The sequence below is a fragment of the Perna viridis genome, chromosome 6 (genome assembly GCF_037379345.1).
Source record: "Perna viridis isolate PV_CMFRI_1.1 ecotype Kerala chromosome 6, ASM3737934v1, whole genome shotgun sequence".
NCBI lineage: Eukaryota > Metazoa > Mollusca > Bivalvia > Mytilida > Mytilidae > Perna > Perna viridis.
This window is the reverse complement of record NC_142450.1, coordinates 36,843,211-36,868,767: the sequence shown is the minus strand read 5'-3', so window position 1 is coordinate 36,868,767 and position 25,557 is coordinate 36,843,211. Positions and strand designations below refer to the sequence as shown.

At 32.7% G+C, this 25,557-nt stretch overlaps 2 protein-coding genes across 3 annotated transcripts in view; both read right to left on the bottom strand.

The window, feature by feature from the left end:
- Positions 1 to 1,473: 1,473 nt before the first annotated feature.
- On the bottom strand, positions 1,474 to 4,306 carry LOC148614780 (uncharacterized). The gene is made up of 3 exons (XM_088586202.1): positions 4,196 to 4,306; positions 2,662 to 2,838; positions 1,474 to 1,838 (listed from the first exon to the last, which is right to left on the bottom strand). Exons 1-3 carry the CDS (start codon positions 4,293 to 4,295, stop codon positions 1,555 to 1,557), a joined length of 561 nt encoding a protein of 186 aa, XP_088442328.1. The 5' UTR covers positions 4,296 to 4,306; the 3' UTR covers positions 1,474 to 1,554.
- A 14,263-nt stretch (positions 4,307 to 18,569) lies between these two features.
- LOC148614779 (USP6 N-terminal-like protein) overlaps positions 18,570 to 25,557 on the bottom strand; it is a 28,239-nt gene continuing 21,251 nt past the window's right edge. For both annotated transcript variants that reach the window (XM_088589140.1, XM_088589141.1), the window contains 3 exons: positions 25,259 to 25,324; positions 24,345 to 24,444; positions 18,570 to 23,293 (listed from right to left, as the gene is read on the bottom strand). In XM_088589140.1, the coding sequence (XP_088445266.1) occupies positions 22,245 to 23,293; positions 24,345 to 24,444; positions 25,259 to 25,324 (1,215 nt within the window). In that variant the 3' untranslated portion in view covers positions 18,570 to 22,244. The remainder of the gene's footprint in view (positions 23,294 to 24,344; positions 24,445 to 25,258; positions 25,325 to 25,557) is intronic.

Here is a 25,557-nt window from a genome sequence, read left to right as displayed (position 1 = left end):
AAAATATTTCATATAAAAATTTTCCCATTATGTATGCTCAATTCAAATATGAACTGTGCCACTGAACGCATTGTGTTACTTTTTCTTGGCATTGGAACGGGGAAATATTTTCGTCTTTTTATCGTTCAAACTTTGGGGTTGTTTTTGCTTTGTTTATTTGTTTTATTTGTGTTTATATATCTTTGAATTTGTGTTTTGTTTTTGTTTTTGTTTTTTGCTTTTGTTTTGTTTTGAAAATATCATACCAGCCATGCATTTTTCACTATTTTAAGCTACAAATTAAAAGTTTTGTTGTTTCATTTGTAAACTCTGCCATCATTCAGCTACAGAAAATGTTGCTAAAAAGTGTGTATATTATAGTTACTTCACGTTTCATGTACGTTATCACCTCCCTTTTACAAATAAAAAGTGTTTTTGATTCTTTTTTATCCCGCACAAGCCTGTATATGCACCCCACTTTGTCAAAAAGCCTAGATTGTTTGAATGTCCAAGTCATTTTCGGATATCAAAACTGAAGATACTAAATATATCCAGGCATGATCATGTAGCCCTATGACTCCGCTTTTCCGTGATTTAAAACGGATACAGTCGCACTTAGTCTTACCCCTACTCCACCCAATAATATCTTTTTTTTTTGTGTCAAAACCTAGAATATCGTTTCTGTAAAAGGTGACATGTTTTTTAAATTCTGTTAACTACTATCACAATTGATACTCTTAGGGTCCTTTTGATGATTTGTGAGCGTTTTTCATTGTCATACTTTATCAAAAATTGCTTGGTTTCTAATTTTTCATACACAATTGCATACATTCGTCTCTTCAAGAATCAGTAAAAACGACATACTAGTATTTGGTAACTCTTTTTCGTAGTATCACAATTGATATAGGTTTCAGGTTCTTCTGATGACTTAAGGTATTATAATAATCATAATTTACGAACAAAAACAATGCTAAAAACGAGATTTGTATTATTATTGTTAATTTCAGCCATTTTTCAGTACTTTTATCTATTGACTTGTTTTGATGAAGTGCGTAAATATGAATAATTAAAATAGCTCTCTAGGTACAAATCTGCCCTACATTATTCCAATACGCACTTTTTAACTAACATAGAACACCTTTGTGATCTTTTGAGTACTGTCTTTTCATTTTGAATAACTGTCAGTTATGATGGTCTTAACCTTTAAATTTGCTATCTACCAGCATAATTGACAGCTATTCAAATTTAAAAGACCGTGGCCAAAAGATCACACAGGTGTTCTATGGTAGTTAAAAGTGCATATTGGAGATTCGTTTGTGGCAGAGAGTGTGTGCCTAGAGCTATTTCAATTACTCAGTTGCCTAGCTAGATTTGTATTGAAATTTGAATTTTAACTAGCTGTAAATATCAGCATACATCTCTAGGATCTTAAAATTTCAAAATGGCATTTGAGCAAAATCAAACCAGATATTCTTATTTATTTTTATTGCAATGTTGTATGTGTATTTTCATCTTCAATGATTGCAAATGATTAGAAATACATGTCAATTTAGGTAAGCTGATGAGATGTCCCTACTATAGCACTAATCCAACCTCAACTTCATCTGGGTGTGTAGATTCTGGAAACTCTAATAGTAAAACAGGATAATTGGTATAGCCAAGATCTTCTAGTTCTTCCCTGTCAACGTAGAAATATCTGCAGTTTTCATGAAAAACGCTGACATATTTAGTGATCAATACTGACGAGTTAGAACTTGTCAGTGTTACCTGTGTACCCATTGGAATGCCATATATTATGACGTACAATCCAGTTCCGTTTTCATCTCCACTTTTTAATGATATCTCTACCGCATTCCTTCCTGAAGAAAATTATTAAATGATAAATGAAAAATAAAATAACTATGCATACATTCAACACATAAGTGTCGACCCACCTGTATTATAGGATAAAAAATTAAGAGACATGTCCAAATGCAAGTACAATACCAGGGGTGTCATAACTTAAACCCAGGTCACTGGTAGAACAGATATATAATGACAGATTGAAATTTTAAAGAAATTAATCGAAAATGGACGCCATCAAAGCATTGACCGGAAATTCAAACATGAAATATCTTTAATTACACATTTGCAGTTTTCCCTCAAAATAAATTTATTATAGGGGAAATTTAAAAGAAAACTAAGGAAGCAGATTGCATTCAGCATTAGATTTTGTCTTAGGAGCAAAAAGCTGTATGTCAGAACAAATTTGTCGCCTTGAAATACCATCCTTCTTACTACTTCACTGCGTAAAGCTTTCGTAACATCAGGAGTTTGTTGGATGTGTGATAAAACCATATGAAGTTGAGGGACTTAGAATTTTATTAAAAATACGCTGTCCGGTGGGCATAAAACCCTAAACCAAATGCCTTCACCCACCCCAATAAAACATAAAAAACATATACTAATTACTCCTTAAATGAAAATTGTAGCATTCATTCTCCGCCAAAAGTGACAGATTTTTCTTTGTCCTTTTATTTGTAAGTTTTTTGTCGTTACTTGTTGTATTCTTTTTTTTTAAATAAAAATGTTATTAGTTGTGAACTGAATATAATACAGTATTTTCTTATAATCCTTAATTTAACAACAGATAAAAAAAAATAATTAGTCTTAATATAATAATAAATAGTAAGCAGAACTTACTTCCATTAATATTCAACTTCCGCATCTCTTTTCCTTGGATAAGTACTAATTGTCTCAACAGCTCAACGAAACAGTTTGTATGTATTAGTGAACTATCTATATCGACATGCTGAAAAATGTCCCGTAAATCAGCCGTCTCGATCGGATATGATCGTTTCAGTGAAGGTATTCTCCAAGCTGTAAATATATATGATTGATCATATAATATTAAGTAAATGAATATTGTGAATTAACCTTAACGAATTTTGAGTAGTGTTTTCGTTACATCGTACAGATACAATGCACAAACTACATTTTCTGTTCTTGGTTTTTTTTTCGTTTTTTTGTTTTTTTTTTTGTTTTTTTTCTTTTTTTTTTTGCGGTATCGGCAATCGTAATTAAAGTATTGACTTATTGTTTTAAATGCAGTTGCGTTAACTAATTCCAGAGCACGTTTCAATATTCCGACGTAGTTATATTACATTATCGCTACTCTTAAGGGAATTCATCGTGGTTTATGAAACGTAAACTGTCCTAAAGTTGGTTTTATCGCAGAACTTGGTCATTTCGTTTAAGTATTGTTTATTTTTGACCAGGTTATGCATAAAAAAAATTTAAAAACATTCATTATCATTTAATTTCTAATCGATAAAAGTCAAAATTAAGATTTCTACCTTCATCCTGAAGCCTAAATTAATTCGGAATAATTTGAATTGCGCACTGCGCACCGATCGACTTTAATGACGGCACAGTACCAAGTTAGTTTACGGAAAATAACCTTCCTTGCCTAGATGAGAAATGAACAACCAAATTAAATTATTTTTAAAACAACCAAAGCTTTATTGTGCAAATTGTTTAAAATACAACGAAAATAGGTAAAGTGAATATGCCAAAGAGACAACAACCCCATCGGGATGAAAATGGTCTTCAATTAACCACGAGGAAACTCTCACACCACAGGGCAGGCTGCAGCTGGCCCCAAAACATCATTATATACAGCTACAGTGAAATAGTCTTGCCCCTATATGCTCGAAAGTAACACAAAAATAAACTAAAAGTGAAAACGAAACAATACATAGAGAGATAACCGACATAAAGTATGTACAGTTAAAGGAAACATTTTCGTAGGATTTCTTCCGCAGTCATAACAAATCTAAGAGTAAAATCACAATTCGTCCTTTAGTCTTCCTCGTAAAAAGTCGAAAGCTGCGAAAGTGATATTCGATATATTTGGTTCTGTAAGTTTTTTTCTAGATGTTATACTAATTTCAACGGAAATACAAGACCACAGCTAAAAAAAATCTTTTAAATTGATTTAATTCAATTTTGAATGAGTGTCATTAAGGTGAGACAAAACATTTTTTCGTCGCCCTTACACTTCTCCTGTTTATGATAAGCATATACGAGTATAAATGGTTCATGAATTCTTTATTAAATTTCCTTATGCACAAATAGATCAACTATAAGAATAAGATTTTAAGTTATAGTATCTTATAGTTTTTCACTTAGATGTACATACATAGAAAATATTTACTTGTTCAAAACATGTACTTACATCGATGCCTGTTGATTTCTTTTGCCCATTCAGACGCTTTCGGACATTTTGGCAGAAACATTAATACAACCACACAGAGAAGTATTTTGGTTTTCATCATACTAGTCCCCATGTTTGTTACCTGCAATTTGATTTCTTCACTTTCATGTCTTATATACAGTTTCTATGAACTATAACCCTTTTTAGACAAGATTGTGTACACGTCTGTTTTCTGAAATAACTTTGATGAATTAGTGAAAACTGAATACAGAATTTCGTCCTCAGCCTACGATGGCGTTTCTGAATTCATAAAAAAAATAGATCAAAAATGTCTGTCGTATTCTGATTGTCTAAATTGATAAAAGAAAATAATTTTGCATCGAGTTAACAAAGGTTCAGACATGATAAATCTGCTATGGGAGCAGCTCTTTGATCAGCCATTGTTTGTGATGAAGACTTTTTGTCTTTGTAGCCATTTTGCCTCCTGAATGAATGCAATAATAAAAGTTAACTTCGTCAACAACGCCACAATATAACAATAACTAAATAATCTGACTTTTCTTAGAAAGGATTCTATAAACAGCACTACAGTTGAAATTACATCATCAATTTAGGTTTTTTTTTTCAAGCTCATGGTTGGTAATTGTGACTAAGGATTCTGAATCAGATTCAGGTGATGACATCTCAATTCGGAAATCCCGTTATCCTACAAGGGAACCAAGATTTCAGCGGAAATAAAAAAAAATTAGGGACAAAGACCAGACGGTGAAAACAGACACACACAACAAAGAACATAAGATAATCAATATAAAACGTACAAAGCAACAAAATTAATGAGCTCTAAACAACGGGTAGCATGGACCATGTGCACCGAAAGGAAAACGTATTCTTGTGTGTTAGTAATTAAAATGGTTGTGTAAATGTTTCATTTTCACTCTTTGTCATCTTTTTATGATTCCTTGTCTCTGAAATTTTACTGATTTTTGTTTCAATTGACATGTTGATGTGACAATCTCGTAGAATTTTAGATCTATATGCGGTGAAATGAATAAAACCACCGAAGACTATAGCTAAACATATAGGTCATAAACATTGGACAAAACGTGAAATTAAAAAGTTTATTTAAATTTAAATGATCTAATTATATTACTTCATGTATATACAATATGCTTGTACGAAACAGTAATCAAGGGAACCAAGGTTACAGCACTAATCAAAATAATGTAATAAAGGAACGAAGACCAGACATGGAAAACAGACATACAGAACAAAGAACATAAAGTAACTAAAATCAAACATACAAAGTAACAAAAGCAAATGAGCAACTCGGACTCCACAAAAATCTGGGAGCATGGATAAGGTGCACCGGGTGGGTTACCGTCATCTGCTTTTCTTGAAACACCCGCCGATTAAAATTTAGTTACGGAAGTTAATTTCTCCAGAATCAAATTTCTCCCTTTTTCATGATTTCAAAACAAAAGGTCACATTTAATCCACCTGAACTAACGATTAACTCTTTATTTACTTTTATATACGCCTAGCAGTCAGTATCATTTTTGTCGGTCTAATTTCAATGAAAGTTTCTTTTATCTTTTTTTCTACACTATGTAAGGTTTTCTTATGGAGTTGTAGCTTGAATGCTGGAAACGTTTGTTCCACGTAATTAAACAACTACATTTATTTGTTTTGTCCTAAGCAGATAATGCTTTAAATTGTCACAAAAATAAAAATAATTAACACATGCTTGAATATAATGTAATAAAGAGATTAATGGTGTTGTGATGAACAGTGAAATGGTTTATCCACAAACAAAAACTAACAACACACCTGTGTTTTTAAATCTTTTCAATCTTTGAACTGTTGGCCTTATTTAATTAGATTTAAATCACAAATATACAAAATTGTGAAGGTACAAAAAACAAAAAAATTTTCAATTCTAGTAATCAAAAGTCGATAAATGTTGGAAACCCCAAACTAGCCAGTTTTCTTTTATCTTTAGTTGCATTCATTTCACTTGTATGTTTCGAAATTTGCCAACTTTTAAAAACAACAAGATTATCGAACACTTATCCGATCCATAATCAAGTCAATTCCAAAATGAATTTAACAAAATAAATATTACAACACTGGAGTAGCTGGTACCACAATTGTCCTGACCTGATACAGACATTTCGAACGAAATGGTGGATTAAATCTAGTTTTTTTTTCGGTGCCCCCACCCCCCCCCCCTCATTGCAGCGTGAATATATCAGTGGTGATTAAATAGCATGTCCATGCTATAGTGTCATAATCGGTAAATCAGTGCTCATGTCAGTACAAAGAATAATGCACAAAAAGCAATCACTATTCATTGTTTTAGAAACTGACTATTTCTCAACCAAGGACTGATAAATGGCGAACATGGAAATCAGAGAAGTAAGTACTTGCTCCAGTGTATCGATTCAATTGTAAAATATTAACACCATATTCATGAGAGGAAGGTATATTGCTGCTCAGGTAAGGAAAGTTTATAATTTTAATAATTTTAATACTTAAGTCGTCTCTTTATCGTAAATCCTAATCCAATGTTGTTGAATTCGAGATTCTGAACAAGCTGTTTCTGTAGTTTCCTTTATTTCAAGCTCTGGTGGATCAATTGAAGGTAACCATTTACTAAAATAAGGGTTGTTAATGGACAAAACATCATCAGTATATCTGCATGTGAAATTAAAGGATTTCGCATCTTTCATATTTTTAATCTTTACGAAATTCTGAAGAAGCTGTCTCATATGAATACAAAAACAATTCGGCTAGGATAGGAGCACAATTGGTGCCCATTTGAATGCCAACTTCTTGCTGAAATATGTTTCTTTATTTATTAGATTTTTTTAGTAACCATATATGAATAATGCCACTACGAGAGTAGATTTTATTGCAACAAGATTGTTGTCCATTTTTCACTGCTGACAATATCTTTGTAAGGATAATTGACATCTTTTCCTCGGAGCAAGATGAAGATCCAGCGATATACCTTTCTTTGTTTGGATTTTTATGAAGCTTGGTAAACCAATACAAGTAATACACTTAAAAAAACAAATACAATGTTGTTTGAAGTTTTGTCCATAGGAACGATAACATATTTGTCAAGCAGTGTCAAGGCATTCAAGTGCACAATGATCGTTGAATACGACTTGGGGCGTTTACTGACACACTTCTTGAGATTTTCAATACGATTCAGTATTAACAATCGCATATTACGTAACCAATCTGATAAGTACTCGACTTATAGATCTTGACTCTTTCCTTTCCTTATCCATGATCTGGCATAATCTTCAACAGCATCCATCATGGTTGTGAAATTTTATTTCCAATTGGGACACTGTAGTTCTCTGATTATTAGACAATGCGACACTACCTCACTTTCATACTCTCTCTTTCTCTAAAGTCAGTAACGGTAAGCAAATCGTTGAATACTGACGACATGAATTTTGTCTTTGAGAACTATGAATTTAAAGTTGCAAATCAGAATACTATGGATTGCAACCTCTTGAGTACGATATTTCAAAATCAAAGGGACACGGTGACTGGTGTTTCTCACTTCCTTTTTGTAGACTCTGGAGACTGATGCTGTTTTTTCGATCAGAAACTTTGCAAAGATAGCTTCTCTTGACAAAACGGATTTCATCATGTCACATTAGGTCATGAAATCTAAGTCGTCGATACAAATACGGTAAAGTCATAGAAATTGTGACTTGGGAATGGCATCTTTGCACAACAGAGGATGACAGGACTTATATAATTTTAGAAACAATGGACATCTGTGGGTTGGTAAAAACTGATGCAGAAAATTTACCTTGTTGGATTTTAAAATTAATGTCAAGGATCAAAGGGTCTCCTGTGTGATTTTAATTTCTGTTTCATGGCTAGGTCTTAAAAGGAAACAGAGTTGATGACAGACGTCAAAACATAGTCCTTATCATAGGACAAAAACATGGTCTATGTATCTTTTCTTGTATCCATCTGCACCATGAAAACTGATTTGTTCAACGTGATATAGTTTTCCTTTCCTCTTTCGTCTACCCCGGACTTGACTGTTTATCAGCAACTCGGCGGGTGTTCTAGAAAAGCAGAGGACGCTTATCCTACTGGTGCACCTGGTCCATGCTCCCCGTTTTCAGTGGAGTCCGAGTTGCTCATTTATTTTTGTTACTTTGTATGTATTATTTTAGTTGCTGTATGTTCTTTGTCGTGTTTGTCTGTTTTCCATGTCTGTTCTTTGTCCCTGGGTTACATCTTTTGATCTCCGCTAGATTCTTGGTTCCCTTTATTACCCTTTTCAAGTGCTGGTGTTTTGTTTGGGTCTACGTACTCTGCGAACATTTTTCTGCAGGTAGCTACATTAAAGCTTGGTCCCATTTTGGTTTCCGTTGTCACCCTATCTGACTGTCTATAGTGTTTGCCATCAAACTGAAAGGTATTGAGGTTGAGGAAATGTTCAGCAAGCCTTACAAGGATGTCAGTTTTGACAAGAGGAAAGTGTCTCCTGTCTAGAAAAGGTTTTAAAGCTATCTTAGTATCATTTTTAGGAATGCTTTTTATAGAATGCTATCACATCCATAGGTAAACCTTTTGGAATCTGAAATGTCAGACTCGACAAAATCAAGAATGTTAAGGCATGAGTAGTGTCCTTGATAAGTGTAGGTAGGTTTTCGCGATGGGCATGAAAATGTCATGGAGAAACTAAAAATGTATTCAGTAGGATGGCTTGAAACTGAAATAACCGGTCTCTCATGATTCCCAAATTTATACACATTGGGAAGCGTCATGTTCTTGCAAATTGTGGATATCTTCTGGGAGATCCCGATTATCTATTGATGTAAAAAAAATCCTTGACTGTTATCTGGTTATCTTTTGTATTGTTATTTTTTTTTGTTTTTTGTTTTGTTCGGAATCTTAAAGTTGACTTTCTTTTTTCGACACATAGCATTGAGCATCCCAGGCGACCAGCTGTAGAGCTCCACCTTAGTGCTGGTCTTGAGATGGCGGATGGCGGCGTGCTTAATGATAGCTATGTTATGTCCCTTCACTGGTTTGGTATTTAAATTGTCAACTTGACTTTGACAAGTGCTGACGTGCTTGTCAAGGATAGAGAACCAGTGATGTTTGTTGGTGAAATCGGAATTATTTTTGCAAAGTTTCAAGAATAAAGAAACTGTTGTGTCAATGAGTTTAGCACGGTCTTGAACGAAGAAAATACCTCCAAATGGAGACGGTGGGAGAAATGCTGGAGGTTGATTTGATTTTAAAATAAATTAGCCACCGGTGTGGTATGGACAAAATATGATCCTTTTGGTAGAATGCTTTTTTCTTCAGAATCACTTAGGGCTACCGAGTCTAGACAACAACGAACACATTATTCAAAGAGTAATTAAAGGAACCAAGGTTATAACGGTAATCAAAAGAATGTAATCCAGGCACAAAGACCAGACATGGAAAACAGACATACACAACAAAGAACATAAAGTAACTAAAATCATACATACAAAGTAACAAAAGTAAATGATCAACTCGGACTCCACTAAAAACTGGGAGCATGGACCGGTAGGGTAAGCGTCCTCTGCTTTTCTAGAAACACCCGCATGGTGCTGATGGATACACCATAACGATCCACGAGTTCATGATAACGACCATAAAACTTCTGTACTGATGACTTCAATCTTGTAGCAACATAACCCTGTTCCAGAAGCCTATTTGTTAGAGTTCTAGCAAGATACAAAAAGTCTGCGTAGTTTCCGCAAGCTCTGGCATAACGTATGAGTTGTGATATGAACACTCCATACGCAGGAGCCGAAGGGATGTTGCCACAGATGGAAGGAAAGTTGACAATTCTGAATGAAAAGTCATCACGTTTGTCGTAAAGTTTGGTCAATAGTTTTCCTTTACCATCGATTTCTAAGTGTAGGTCAAGATATGAAGCTGACTTCGAGTGTCTGTAGTATCCTTTATCTCAAGTTCTTTTGGGTAGATGCGATGTATCAAATCCCCGAAATTAGGATTGTTTAAAGATAATACGTCATCTATATAGCGGAAACTGAGATTGAAGGATCTAGCCAAACGGTATTCTTTCTTTCTGATCAGATCAGCTATAAAGTCAGCCTCATAAGAGTGAAAGAATAGGTCAGCAAGTAAAGGAGCACAATTTGTTCCCATTGGAATGCCGACCGTTTGTTGAAAACACGTCCACCACACTGGACAAACATGTTGTCAATTAAAAATTCCAGCATTTTGTAAACATCTTCCTCTGTATATTTGGAAGATGATTTGGAATTATTTCTTACAAAGTATGAGGAATCTCTACCAAGAACTATATATTTGTATCTAGGTGTACCATCTTTTTTTGAAAAACATCGATGTATAATGTTTTTAAGTCGGGATTTTAACTGAGTATGGGGAATAGAAGTATACAGTGTTGAAAAATCATAGGTTTTAATGCTATTATATTCAGATAATAGCCTTGAACTGATTGTCTCCAAAAGATCTTTCGAATTTTTCAGGATCCACATTGAATTAATGCCACTACGGGAGTAACAAGTGTTGTGGTAGGACTGTAGACCCTCTTTGACAGTTGTGAGTACAGAAGTTAAAAGTTTTGAAAGAGGTTTCAACATCACTTTTGGTGAGCTCATAGTTGAATCTGTTGGAAAGTTCGTTAGGGTTATCAGGGATCATCCGTTGTATTTGAATTTGTTTGCAGTGGAAGACAAAATGTAAAAAAAAATCATTCTTGAGTGGACGAATCCTTCCGACAATATCGTTTGCAGCTATTGGGTGACAATAGGAATAGAGCTTGTTTTTGATGAGGTCCTTTCTAAGACGAAGGCATTCAAGTTTATCTTGGACTGCTTGAACGGTCAGATGTATCAGGGATATCGAGAACTGACGCGAAAGGAATTGAAGTTTGAAATAAAACTCCTCGTTGTTACAAATTTCTTCAGTGGGATGAAAGAATGAATTGAAATTCACTACACCAGAAGAAATGCGACGTCTGAGAAAACACAAATGACTCAAAATCAAGTATAATTGTAAAAAGTCTAGAGCGGTACAAAAATATCCGTAGTTGTGATATGAAAACTCCATACGTAGGTGCTGTAGGGTTGTTGCCACAGATGATAGGAACGTTGACAATACAGAAAGAGAAGTCAACGCGTTTGTCGTTAAGTTTGGTCAATATTTTTTTTTCTTTTCTGTCGATCTATAAGTAATGGTCAATGTATGCGGCAAACTTCACAGTGTCTGTAGTATCCTTTAATTCAAGTTCTTTGGGGTATGTTCGATGTATAAATCACCGAAACAATGTTTGTTTCACGAAAATACGTCAACTATGTAGCGGAAACTGAGATCAAAAGATTTAACTAAAAGAAAAAAAACCATTGTTACGTGTAGTTTATTTCCACAGCGACTTAAATTTGGCTGGTGAATGCAAGTTAGTATGTTGTAAGTCACTGATTTTTTTGTCATTTAAATTATAGCTACTGAATGAATGAACAATTGAATAAGCCGAGTACAACAATAGTTATGGTTTCGACAGCTCTTAAATCCAAATTAATACATCAGAACCTTTCCCTTATATATATATATAACGTTAGTATGATTCAATATTCTTCTGGCTGGTGCCGCAAAAGATTATTATGATTGCATTTTGTTTGTTTGTTTGTTTGTTTGTTTACTCCTTTTTGAAATCCTAACATTTATTATATACCTAAATCATTTTCCTCTTATGATTGGACTAATTATATAGGCTTCAGTGGAATGTTGTTGAAACTACTTCGTCGCTTGTACAGTGTCTTAACTTAATAATTGTGATCCCAGTTCGATTCCCGGGTGGCATTTCATTTCCAGTGTTGAAAGCATTCCGCTGTTGTTGTCTCGTTTTGTTTTTGTTTTTATATATTAATTTTATTTCATTTTTTTTCATATAATCGTTGTCTTATTGTCACGTCATTACTGGAGATTTTAGATCATAGAAAACGAATCTCTCCGTATGATGCAAGTACCGTGAAAACGGCAATGTTGTCGTCAGACAAAGAATTATTTGGCAAAATTTGTCACAATTAACACAGAGAAACTTTTATCAAGAGTAGGATTCTCCTTTTTGCAGTTCGTATTTAATGGATAAAACGTACCTAAATCATCACTTCCGTACAACAATATAGGTTCTATTGTATGAGAAAAAAAGGGTAACTAGTTTAAGGTATCACTTTAGATCATATATATTTGACTATAATGATGCCGAAACTACCTTGTACTATATAAAAATGAGGAATTAAAAATTGCAAAATATGCAACATTCTAAAAATCTACTCTTTCTTTTCTAGTACCTTACGAACAAACCCTTTCACACAAGAAGTCGTTAATGACTTGAGTTACAAATAGACGAACTTAAGCTATGGATTATAGTGCAACTTCTGCGGTCTAGTACATGTCGGTGAAAAGCAATAACGATTAACCAAACGAATATGCAGTCATCGTTCGGGAATCAATACCAAATAATTTCCAACAGGTTTTAAACATTTTTAATCGACAGGATTATTCAAACCTCTCTATCGTATACTATCCAACGAACAGTCCTGTCATAAATAAAAGCGATTGTTTGAAAAGAGAGGAATACTGGACACGCAGATGGATTACTGCAATACCTTACGGGTGTGATGACAACATCAAAAAGTAAAGGAAACCTTTCAAGCCAATATAACAATAACGTAAAGGTGATGAAATTATTTGACAAATATCCAAGACGGACAAGGGGCCATGGCCATCGCCATTATCCTTCACCTAAAATGCATGATGTCTCCATAGATGGTCTTCTTCATTTCATACAAGAACCTATTGGACATCACGTTCAAACTATATTCTATTCCACTACACTCCCTTTAGAAAACAAGTCTTGCCATCCCCGTTTCTGAACCCACTTCATCATTATACAGACTTGAGGCCACCATTTTGGATATTGCTTTCCACAGAACCTCAGTTTGTGTGAAAGGTCATGATGAAGAAAAACGATCAATTGTCAACTAGTGTTTGTCAACAATTAAGGACAAAAACAAAATTACCGAACACTAATCCGATTCATAATCAAGTCAAGTTCTGGGAAATCTGGGAAAATACTATGAATGCACTCATTTCCGCTATTTTCGCGGTGCACAGAAACCTTTGAAAAATAATATCTGCGAAATTAATTTTAACACTATATGAAACTTTTTTAAACCGCAAATATGTTCACGAGACAGAATCCACAGAAATTAGCAACCACGAAAATTAGTACGTTCACAGTAGATATTACAGCTGGTACCGCAATGGTGCTGGCTTGGTACAGGCATTTCAAACAAAGTGATTGGTTATATCTAGGTTTTACAGCGCGCTTAAAGTCCTTCTTCCATTGCGGCGTGAATGTACCAGTGGTAATTAAATAGCATTTGCATGTTATTTGTCATAATCGGTAAATCAGCGGTCATATCAGCACAAAAAAAACCAAAACAATCATTACTCGTTATGTTAGAAGAAACTGAGTATTTTCAACCAAGGATTAGTATCTAAAATGGAATTTGGTCAGAAACCCTTTGAAACGCATTAAAAGATGCAATTAATTTGGTTAACATCCCCCATCACAAAAACATCACGAATAAAATTTCCACGTATTTTAATGACAAATCAAAACTAATTATATTGCATTCAAACTTTTCATTTTTGAAGGCTATTGGAGGACCTCCAGAGTGAGAACTTTCAGGCTAAACCACCTGTCGGTTCTTGCAAATACTCTCCATTCAAATATAGTCCTTTCGGTCTCGTCATTACGGGAGATTTAAACATCATAGAAAACGAATCTCTTCGTAAGGTCTTTTCTAAATGTCAAAAGTACTGTAAACCACGCTCCTTAAATTGGAATTATAACTTAAAAATGTTTATCGGTGCCGTGGAGGACTATGCAAGAAAATAAATAAAACGAGAACAAGAAGACATTGATTCACTGCCAGAGCGGGTGAAGGCTGTGAGGTCTTTAATTTTGAAATGTACGAAAGTTTTAAATAGGTCAATGAATGTTAATGCTACATCGATTTTCAAAGACCCTGGTGTAGCAATAACATCGTCTACTATACATTACAATATTTTGTCATACCAACAGACAAAGCCCAAAACAACATTGTGTTTGTATACAAAACACATTACATCAAATGTTTATTATCAGAGGTAGACATAGGAAACAATAACAGTAATGAGACCTATACTGCTACCACACTCTCCAAAGAAGAGATAGTGGAAAACCATAAATCTGTTACTAAAAGTGTATCCTTTTCGGCCTCTCTACCAAGGACTATAATTGTGATCTACCAGTCTATGTACTGGATTCCTAAACTCCAAAATAATCCATACAAATAACGCTACATACCAAATCGCTTAAAAAAATTCTATTTCTATACTCACATCTGTAAAAGATGTTCTTCTGGTCTAGCACGGCTACCACGAGAGTTGTAACTCCCGTAGTGGTATTAATTCAATATGGAACCTGAAAAATTCGGAAAAACTTCTGGAAACCCTCAATTAAAGATTATTATCAGAATACAATAACATTAAAAAACAATGATTTTTCAACTCTTAATACTGCTATACTCCATACTCACTTAAAATCCCGACTCAAAATCATTATTCATCGTTCTTACTAAAAAAAAAAGACGGTACACCTAAATACAAATATGTAGTACTTGATAGAGATTCTTAATACTTTGTAAAACGATTCCAAATCATCTTCTAAATATACCGAAGAAGATGCTTTCAAAATGCTGGAATTTTATTATCGACAACATATTTGTGCAGCGTGGTGGACGCGTTTTTCAATAAAAGGTCGACCTTCCAGTGGAGACAAATTGTGCTTCTCTACTAGCTGATATATTTCTTCACTCTAATGGGGCTGACTTTATAGCTGATCTTATCCAAAGAAAGGAACTTCGTCTATCCGAATCCTTTGATCTCAGTTTCCGCTATATTGATGACGTATTTTCGTGAAACAATCCTAGTTTCGGGGATTTTATACATCGCACATACCTTAAAGAACTTGAGATCAAGGATACTACACACCCTGAGAAGTCAGCGTCATTTTTGTACCTAGAGATCGATGGTTAAAAAAATTATTGACTAAACTACGACAACTTTATCATCTGTTGCAACATCCCTTCCGCACCTGCGTATGGAGTTTTCATATCACAGTATGCCAGTGGTTGTCGCAAAGTTCTACGCGGACTTTTTATACCGCGCTAAACTCCTTAAAATCATGCTTCTGGAACAGAGTAATGTTACTACATATTTGAAGTCGTAATAACAGAAGTTTGATGGTCGTCATCATGAACTCGTGGACTGCTACACCATGAGAATCGATTTGTTCAACGTGCTTCCCTCTTTCTTCTACCACGGACTTGACTCTTAATGTGCAGCTCGGCTGGTATTTCTAGAAAAGCAGAGGACGCTTACCTTACCGGTGCACCTGTTCCATTCTCCAATTCTTTACTGGAGCCCTAAGTTGCTCATTTACTTTTGTTGCTTTGTACGTATTATTTTGAATATTTTATGTTCTTTGTTGTGTATGTTTTCCGTGTCTGGTCTTTGTCCCTGGATTACATTTTTTGCTTGGTTCTCTTGCTTACTCTTTATAAACATTTGAATCGAGGGATTCAATATATTTCTATAACTTGAAATTACCTTTTAAATACTTTTCGTATAATTCATTTTTAGCATTGGAAGATCCAGAAGAGCTAAATCATATTCCAAGATTTTTTCTAGTTTTTATTTGATAATTAATTCTACGCATGTTCGTTTTGGTAAGACTGATAAAATGCATTTTTATGATATTTTTCTGCGTGTTGAGTAATTGTAGCAATCATCAGTACAGAAGTTTTATTATAATCTTCTCAATTTGATATGAATAAGTTTGTGTCTCAAAAGATGTTAGTCTTCTCGTCTTGACAACCTCGAAAAAAAAACTTGTAAAAAGATTGAGAAATTACTCATTTTTTAATTAAAAAAACCCCATTTTTTTAATGTTTTATTTCCTTGTATGTGTCATAATTTACCACACTGAATAACTTGAATGATTTGTAGTATATAAATATGATAGTGTTAATTTTCATTGTGTACTTCTATACGCAGTATTGCTTAATAACAATAAAGTAATATTATGCAAACATGATTTATGAATATGTAGACTAAATACATGTTGGAATTTGGAATGAAATATTGAAAGTGCTTTGTTCAGCAATTTATAGAAAAAATCACGTGTGTATTAGATGTATAAGAACTTGTCCTTCAGCCTACACTATTGTTTTTTCCTGATCAGAGCCAACTAATTTTTTTCCAGTTCAACATGCAGGGCTTTTGTTTTCATTTTTGTTCCAAGACTCTGCTTCTTCAAATGTACTCAGATAAAACAAGGAAGTAACTTGTATTACACTTTTATGTCATTGATATTGTAATAAAATCAAAATAACAATAAAAATCGTTTACATCAACAAACTGGGTATCTAATATATTTCTTTCAAAGGTTTTTCTTGCTGCTTTATATTGAAATGACATAAATGATATTGTGTGGTTATTTAAAACTACTTTGTATCGAAATACCATGCTTTTCTATTTAAAAAGTGTAGATCTAAGACTCAAAGGTATGAACTGAATATTTTCATCCAATATCCCAGAATGAATGAATCCTCCTAACTCCAATAAAAAAGAAAGCACTGGATTATTCGTGGAAAAAATAAACGGAGATGTTACATTAAACAAACCACAGATCTTTTCAAGATTATAAATTTGACAGGAGTCTTTCTTTACCGGCATTTTTAACACAAATTCCTCAGTTCTTATAAACAACAAAATCTTTCAAAACTGCATGCTAAAAATGAACAGATGGCAACACTGAGCCGCCTGACAATCACTTTTACAGATTTAATTTCAGATAAAAGGTAAGTTTAACCAGTTAAGTAGAAGATCATATGACCTCCTTGCCCTTCAGAAGAAAATGAAGTTTCTTTAGTTATAAAACCGTTTTGTTACCTGTAACCAATGCAAAAAGACTTGTCATTCCTGTATTTCATTCCACTTACATTAAGTAAACTCTTAAACCAAGGAGAGTTGAAAAAAATAGTATGAACTCTTTAAAACCAAAATAGTATATAACCTGCCCTCTTGTCCCTGGTTAATTAAGCTTGACCTAATCATGCTTAAGCTCCTTTTTTCAATCATAATGCCCCGCTGTCCACATTTCAAGCTGGAGCACTTGTGAAGATAACAGGAGTAACTGAATACTGAACAAGTGCCTTGGTACAGCAATATTTTGATAAAGCCAAAATTTGATTCCTGATAGAAACCCACGTTTTGTCTATTCTAAACCACACAATAACTACTTGGCAACATAAAGTATTAAAATGAAAGACTTCATCAAGCTAATAAAACATGTGCATATATATACAAATCTAAACTGTAAAATGTATATCTTAATATATACAGGTGGAAATAATATACTAACTCAAACTTACTTTTATGAATAGGTTAACAATTGAAACACTTAAAAAAATTATTTAAACATATGTGATCCAAAATATAAACAATATCACTGAAAACCAATAATTCTGCACAATAAGAAATCTTCAATTCAAATTAAAAATCTTTTTATAGAGACAATTAGCAGTAACTAAAATTCTTTCCAACTACACAGTAAACTGCAATTCTATAAGCCCTAGAAATTGTTGCTGAACAAATTATTTTTGTGTTATTTTTCTTAACAACAAGTTTCAATTTCTTTTCACTGTCAAAAGCTGATTAGAAGTTCCTATAAAGTACTATAATTCATCTGAGATTTCCACAAAATAGACAGACAATTTGTTATTGATTTTAGAGTATTTTAAAGAGTTACAATGATATTATAATCTAGCTATTTAATTAATCAGAAACTGATTACTATGAAATACTTCAACAAAGAAGTTAACACTATTAAAACTAACATTTAAGTATATACACTGAATTGATTTCAGAAAAAAAGCATTTACTTGTTTTTCAGTCAAAAACACCAAAGATAGTGTACCAAATAACTTCTACAAGAATTCACTTTCAGCTTTGAAGACCAAATAACAGAACTTGCATCATAGAATGAATTGAAATGTGAAAAGCCAATTGTTACAGAAATGACTGCAATAGCAATAAAATTCTAGGTGTGTCTTCTGATTGATAGATAGCTTTATATGCACATTACTTTTATGTATGGCAGGATTCCACAGAGACAAGTAGTAGCTAATTTTGTTTTGAAAGTGGTAGTAACACAAATATTTATTATTCCATAATATGGTAGAAAAAAAAAATAACGAAACATTTAACACATGCATTTAAGTTGCTCCTTGTTTTATTCAAGTCTTTTATTGTTTATGATGACAACACACATAAAACGTTTTAAAATCAGATATTAAATGATATGCAATTCGCTGTACCTAAACACTAAGTTATAACTGTAAATTCAAAAACTATTGTTATAACATAATGTGAAAATGAACAACTGCCATTACATAATATTGTAACTCAGATTTGAAGAATGGTTTTAAACAATGACACTCTTCTAAATATATCAATTGATAAATATTGGTCTAAAACTGCAGATTAACAACAGTTTTTGAATTTACAATGTTTTACAATAGCCAGCACCAATTAGCCATTTTTATCATGTATTTGAACACATAGTCAAAATACAAAACAGTTAACATTATAGCAACAAATATTATTACATCTTTTTCTATTTTTGATGTAGTAAGTGAAATTTGTAGAGTATTTTACTATCAACCTAAGAATTATTGCTTCAGAAATGAAACTCAAGCATTCATTTTAACTAAATACAATTTTTGAAATTGGTTTCCCAACCTATGTTGACATACATATAAATAAAGAATTCATTGTATTGCATACAAGCAAATTCTTAAGACTCTTAAAAAAAATTACTACATATTTTCTACTCTGATGTACACACTTATAGTTATTTCAACTACCTGTAAGTTTAAAGAATTTCTATTCACTAGTGCACATTATGTTTAATGATCAATTTCAGACATAACAGAGAGATTGCCCCCTACCACTATAGCACTGTGATGTGTAATGCTAAGAACTTAATGAGTACTGAAAATCAGGGAATTTTTGTGCTGTCTTTTTTTTTCAATGTTTCTGCTATAAACCTGCTTTCAAGCAGTTTTAAATTCATTATTGTGCATCAAACTGTATTATGTTCTTCAAAGAAAATATTTGCAACAATTTAATTTTAGTTTTACAGATCTTGGTGTGAAAATAACAAAACTAAAACTGCTGCAAGAATTTCACATTTTACAGTATTGAAAATGTAGTTCCATTTAGACTGTACATGTACTAAGACAACTGTGTCACAAGCCAAAAACCAAGGAAAAACACTGTGTGGGTTCTCAATTTGTCAATTTCAAGGTACAATTCAATAATTTACTTTCAGCCAGTCAAATCATTACAGCTAATACAATAACAAAAAGAGGTTTACAAAGCATTCATTTATAGAAATTGGTGAAGTCTATTCTATGTACATTCTGATTACATTGGCTGTGTTAATTAATCAGACTTTTTTTTTAAATCAGTACAAATATTTATAAACTAAATATCTGTAACATATAATGACAATGCATGAATACAACAACAAAAAAAGAGGTTAGGAAAACATAGTCACAACCATTAAGTTAGGACAGAAACACACAACAGATAATATGCAAAAAATCAATCAAGAAAACACTGCATATCAGATGTACTACCTGCTGCCAGAAATCAGCTAGTTAGTTTGTGATTGTGTTTAAGAATGTATTGGTATTTATGTAGCTTGAAGCAAGTTTTTACTTTCTTCTCCAAATAGAAATGGGCTGTAAAAATTGACAACAAAAAAGAAATGTATATGCACTTATAACTCTTTTTTTCTAAAATTAAAGACTTAATTTAATTGGGTTGCTTAATTAACTGAACAGCTATTATCTTAGCAGAGAGAAATACTATCATTAGTTATCTATTTTTTCAGCTTTTCAAGAAACACATTATAAAAGTTAGAAATGTTAAAAATACCATACAGGAAGGAAATTGAGACATCATTTATTTCTCTATGTCCTTTTCAAAGAAGACACATAATTTATATGACAAAAAATTTTTGAAAAATTGCATATTTGCATATTGTTAGTCTTTTGCTATTCAATATATCTAACATACTATGTAATATAGAAATAAGAACTACTGAATATATCCAGTTCAGGTGCAAATACACAGCACTGCATTACTGAAGGAAATGGCCTGCATAATGGAGAGAAAAACTGAATCCAGTTTTACAAAGCATCTCAAATTAACATTTTCCTCAAACTCTTCCTCAACTCAAATTTCAGCAAATCAGATAAGTTGAAATTGAAGATTTGAGGGAAGACACAGGACTTGAGGAAATTCTTTGAAGTTTTTTATGAAACCCACGCCAAGTCAGATATAAATCTGAAGGAGAAATAGTCTGTAAAAAACTGATCTGAGATATATTGGATGGAGATCCCTAAGCCAAGCAACATGGTATTGGTTCAGAAAATGGTAAACATGAAAAAGTGAGAGACAAAGTCATGTCAAACAAAAGGGTACAAGTCATGATAGTTTGCATAAACCGGTTTCTCAGTGGAAGAATATACATTAAATAACATAATGTGTAATTACTTTAAAGTGAAAACAATGGAACAAATACATATATTTCAAATGCTAATATACTGGTAAATAATTGGCACATATATCTTATGGTTGTTTCCTCCAATCGTTGACATGGTTTTATCATCTATATTATCACAAGGGAATTCACACATGATTTCTATTTACAATGGTATTATAAACTGTATAAATACGTTTAAAACTTAATACCTAAGGTAACATAAATTGTAAGGACCTATGTTTGTTTTCATTACTAGCTTGCTTACATTAATGATAATAAACCTAGCCTTAATGTAAACAATAATCAGTTTACATTTCAGGAACTGACTCAACATTAAATCATATACCTATAACATAATTAAGTCAAAATTTTGGACTAGAGAGCATTTTATACAGAGATTGTTTAACATGTAGTCTTTGTAATTGTAATGATGAGAGGCATTGCTAGTATTTGTTCACTTTAAAGTTACAATAATGATTAAATCCAGTGAATAACTAGTAATTAGTAATAAACAGAACTTATACACAGAGATACCTAAATAGCACTTTAAAAGTTTACAGGAATTAATGTCAATCTATGATACTTGGGGCAAATTTAAAGAAAACTTTCAAAAATATAAGATAAAAACCTTAAGCACTCATCCAATTGTCTACTCCTATGTAATCTTTTAAGCAAGTCAGATAATTGAAAGGTGGCGACCTTAAATCCCATCTACTAACCATTTCTAAGAAAATTTTTAAACAGAAAAAAACACCAATCTCCAAAATTTAAAATCGAAAATGGAAATGGTCATTTGGGATTGATAAGAGCATAACTGGAAATACTTGTGGGAATCTAATTTCACATCTCACATGTACATGTAAAAAAACGGTAAACAAAAATATTTAGCCAATTTCACAAAAAGCCATAAGTGTAAAATTGATCATGAGTTATAATGTCACAGGGTTATTTTCTGTTGAGACATCATTACATAGGGTCAAGTTCACACTTACGACTTTTTTCCAAAATTAATGCCTTATGGCTTTTTAAATGATTCATTTCTTTAAATGTTGGTTCAACCTTCTTACAAAAAATTGGGAAAAAAATACAGGATCCAAACTGTCATTTTGTTTCACAAATTTGTCAATTATCCAAATCAAGAAATATTTTATTGTAAAGACATTAATCAAGTTTCTTTTCATTAGGAACAATAAATTATCCCTTGACATTCAACTCCTGGCTACCAAAAAATTATATTTAATTCAAACTGGATAACCTAATATAACAACACTGGAGTAATTAAAAATACAGAATTAGTTGAACTAGTACACATATCTAATCTATACAATTATTGAGCTAATGGTTTGACTGCTGTACTACAGAAAATGTAGACATTTCTGAATGCCAGCTTTGCGACTTGGTGCTGAGGTAACCATTACTGTATTTTTCCACATAAACACCATTGCTCATATTCTTATCATCTATTATTGCATCTCCCCGTGAGAAAATTGTTTGAGAGTTCAACTCATCATCCTCATTCTGGTTAGGCCACTCACCATGTAGCACAGGTATATAGCCCTCAGATTTACTAGCAGGTACATGAATCTCAGTTACAAATCTACTAGGGCTTGTATTTACATGGTTAGCCACTTGAACCTGGTGGTCCATATCAGTGTCACGACAATGGTAAGGGCTACTGTCAACATGCGGATGAATTTCAACAACTTCCATATGGTTTGGGTTCATATCTACAGTTTCCATGTTGTCATAGTCAGAGTGAATAGAGGAAGTCATTTGTCCATTTAATTCAGCAATATTTTCAACAGTGGTTTCATGAGAGTTCTGGCTGTAGTTTGCAGTCGTTGGAGAAACATCTTGATCATTGACAGGTGTGTATCTTATTTCCTCTCCAATATCTGAATCACCTGCATAAGATGTCCTTGAACTTTGCATGGATAATTTTGCATTGTAATCAGCAAGTGACAACCGAGAATTGGCAGCAGTATCATAATATGAAGATTGATCATCGAATGATAGTTGACTAGACTGCATAGAAGATGTATCAGCTCGACCTAATTCTGGAGTGAAAGAATTTGACAAACCTCTCTTCCGTAGAAAACCAGACTTCCCCTTGTGAGGGTTTCTTTTAAAATGTTCATCTGCATTTTGTGGGTTACGGCCCTTAATTTTTTGCTCGATACTTGGCTCAATTTCCAATCCAAATGGCAATGTTGGCTCTTCATTTACTTTAGGTTTAGGAGCTAATAACATTTTAGCTTTTGTAAGTTCTTCCACTGCAACTTGCAACTGGTCTAAAACAGCATCATCTTCATAGCCAAAGTCTTTCTCCAAACCAGACTGAAGATATGCTACTGCATTCTCCATACTTAATCTCACTATTCTTCCTAAAATCAGAAATATTTTTATCAGTAATATTTTCATCTCAGTTGTGTACATGGTATATCAAGATTCTGTTAACTCCATATACTGTGTTTTTCTTTCCCAGAAAGAACAAAATTTGTAGTGTTATAATATTCCTGAACTTTAGTATATTTTGTTACTATTAGATGCAATTTAGTATACACCCATGATAATTTAACTTAAGAAATTCTAGAGATTCATGCACATAATATTGCACTTATGTAAACTAAACTGTGGTATAGTAAATCATTACTATTATCTGAAAATGGTTTAATCTCTCTTATTTTTTTCTACAAAAGAAAAACAGCAATTATTTTTTTAGAATAAAATTTGGTATTAATAATTGAATTCTAAAAGACAATTAGGTGGTAAGAATATCATTATCAGTATCATAAATCAATATTGCATCCTTAAGGTAGTCTCCTCATGAACTTTTAATTGTTCCAATGCTCAAAAATTTAAGTAATTTTCTGCTTGTTACAGGAAATTTTGGCATGACGCTTCACTTCCTCAATATATACAAACCTGTGAAACTAAATATAACTTTATTTGCCTAAATTTCACTTTCCAAAGATTAATGAAGTTAGGAATTCTATAGCACTATTTCAAATCAAATATGTTTCCTAAAGACATGTGGGATAGAAAACACTTACTTATAATAGGGAGTAATGTTAACAGTTCTGGTACAAAACACAAATTTTCAGTAACTTCTATAAATTTTCTAAAGTACAGGATCAAAAATAAATATCTTAAATTATCACTAGTGGATTAGATACTAAAGTTTTACAATCAATATGCAATGGAAATTAGACCCCAGGATAAACAATTTAATAGGTAAGGTATTGGATGCCAATCAGACTTGAAACAGAATCAACACTGAATACAAATAAGTGTTATCTCCCTTAAGAAAATGTAGTAAGTGATTTAGAGTAAGAATGTTGGCATCATGAAATTTACGGTCAGTTTTTTTTCATTGAAATTGTTTACTAATGGAAAAAATGTTAATTCTTTCTAAACAGGATGATAAAAACTTACTTTTGTGGAGTTTGAGTATAGTATATGCTGTGGCACACAATAGTTTGTCTCCTTCCAACATAAATACATCATAAAATCTTAGCGTCAGAGTGAAAGGAACCTATAATTTAAAGTTAAACAAATTTTTTACTTAAAATGTATTAATGCTCCAAATACAGCTTAAGCATCAATTAACAGAACCAATGCATGAGAATACTTCGTAAATTGTTATTAATTCTAATATGACACCCTTAAAAGGCTTTGCGGCCACAACTGTGGCTGGTTTTTCCATTGCTATATGAGCAGCACACAACTTAATGGGCGTGGCTTGTGTGGCTACCTAATCACGTAAACATACATACAAAACATTCCTATGTGTATCAGCTGTTTTAAAAAAACTATTAAACGTTATGTTTTAGAAAAGTTATATTATATTCCATAAAAATCACATACACACATACACAGTAGCACTCACAATATGCCACATGCCCCATCATGTACGAAAACAAACAATAACAATTTTCAATTAATGAAACATTGTACCTGTCCATGTGTGAACACTGTGAACTTATAATGCAAACAACTATTGTCATATAAAACATCTTACTACTTAATTCACCCTTTCCTTCATTTTAAAAAATATAAAGCAAAGTTTCACTAGCAACCATTTCAACTGACATAGCATATAAATCTGGATTTGTAAAAGGTGTGAATCAGTAAATCCCTTGAAAAATCACATTCCTGCAAAAGTTTTCCAATCTGTAGATTATCAGACTAGTGCCTGGATTCATAAAAAATCTTGAATGGAAATTTTCCTCAAATCTTTCCTCAACTAAAATTCACTTGAAATTAGAGATTTGAGGAAAAACACTGGATTTGAGGAAGTTCTCAATTTGAGCTACTGTTATGAAACCAGGCTGAGACAAAAACCTTACCCTGTCCAGGAAGCACTGTAAGTACCACTTTATAGTATATAAACTTGTATAGATATCATTTCTATCCTGTAAACAAATAAACTGTACAGTTAGACCTGTATAAACCAAACCACTTTTACACTTAAACATTTTTTTTCCCATTTAGACGTGTGTTTAATTTGTATGGGTTCAAAATGCATGGAAACATTTTTTAAAATGAATTTTAGATGTCGGGTTCCCCATGTTTCTATTTTGTTCAGTTTAGAAAATTTTTTTCTTTTTATATCATCAATATTTACAAAATTCTAATACAAGCCGTT

Bases quoted from the DNA above. Each gene is read 5' to 3' on its own strand.
- LOC148614780 (XM_088586202.1), bottom strand. From the start codon at position 4,295: ATGATGAAAACCAAAATACTTCTCTGTGTGGTTGTATTAATGTTTCTG. The intron at 2,839-4,195 runs GTAAGTACATGT...ATATATTTACAG, and splicing joins AGAAATCAACAGGCATCGAT to CTTGGAGAATACCTTCACTG. The intron at 1,839-2,661 runs GTAAGTTCTGCT...AATTTTCTTCAG, and splicing joins GAAGTTGAATATTAATGGAA to GAAGGAATGCGGTAGAGATA.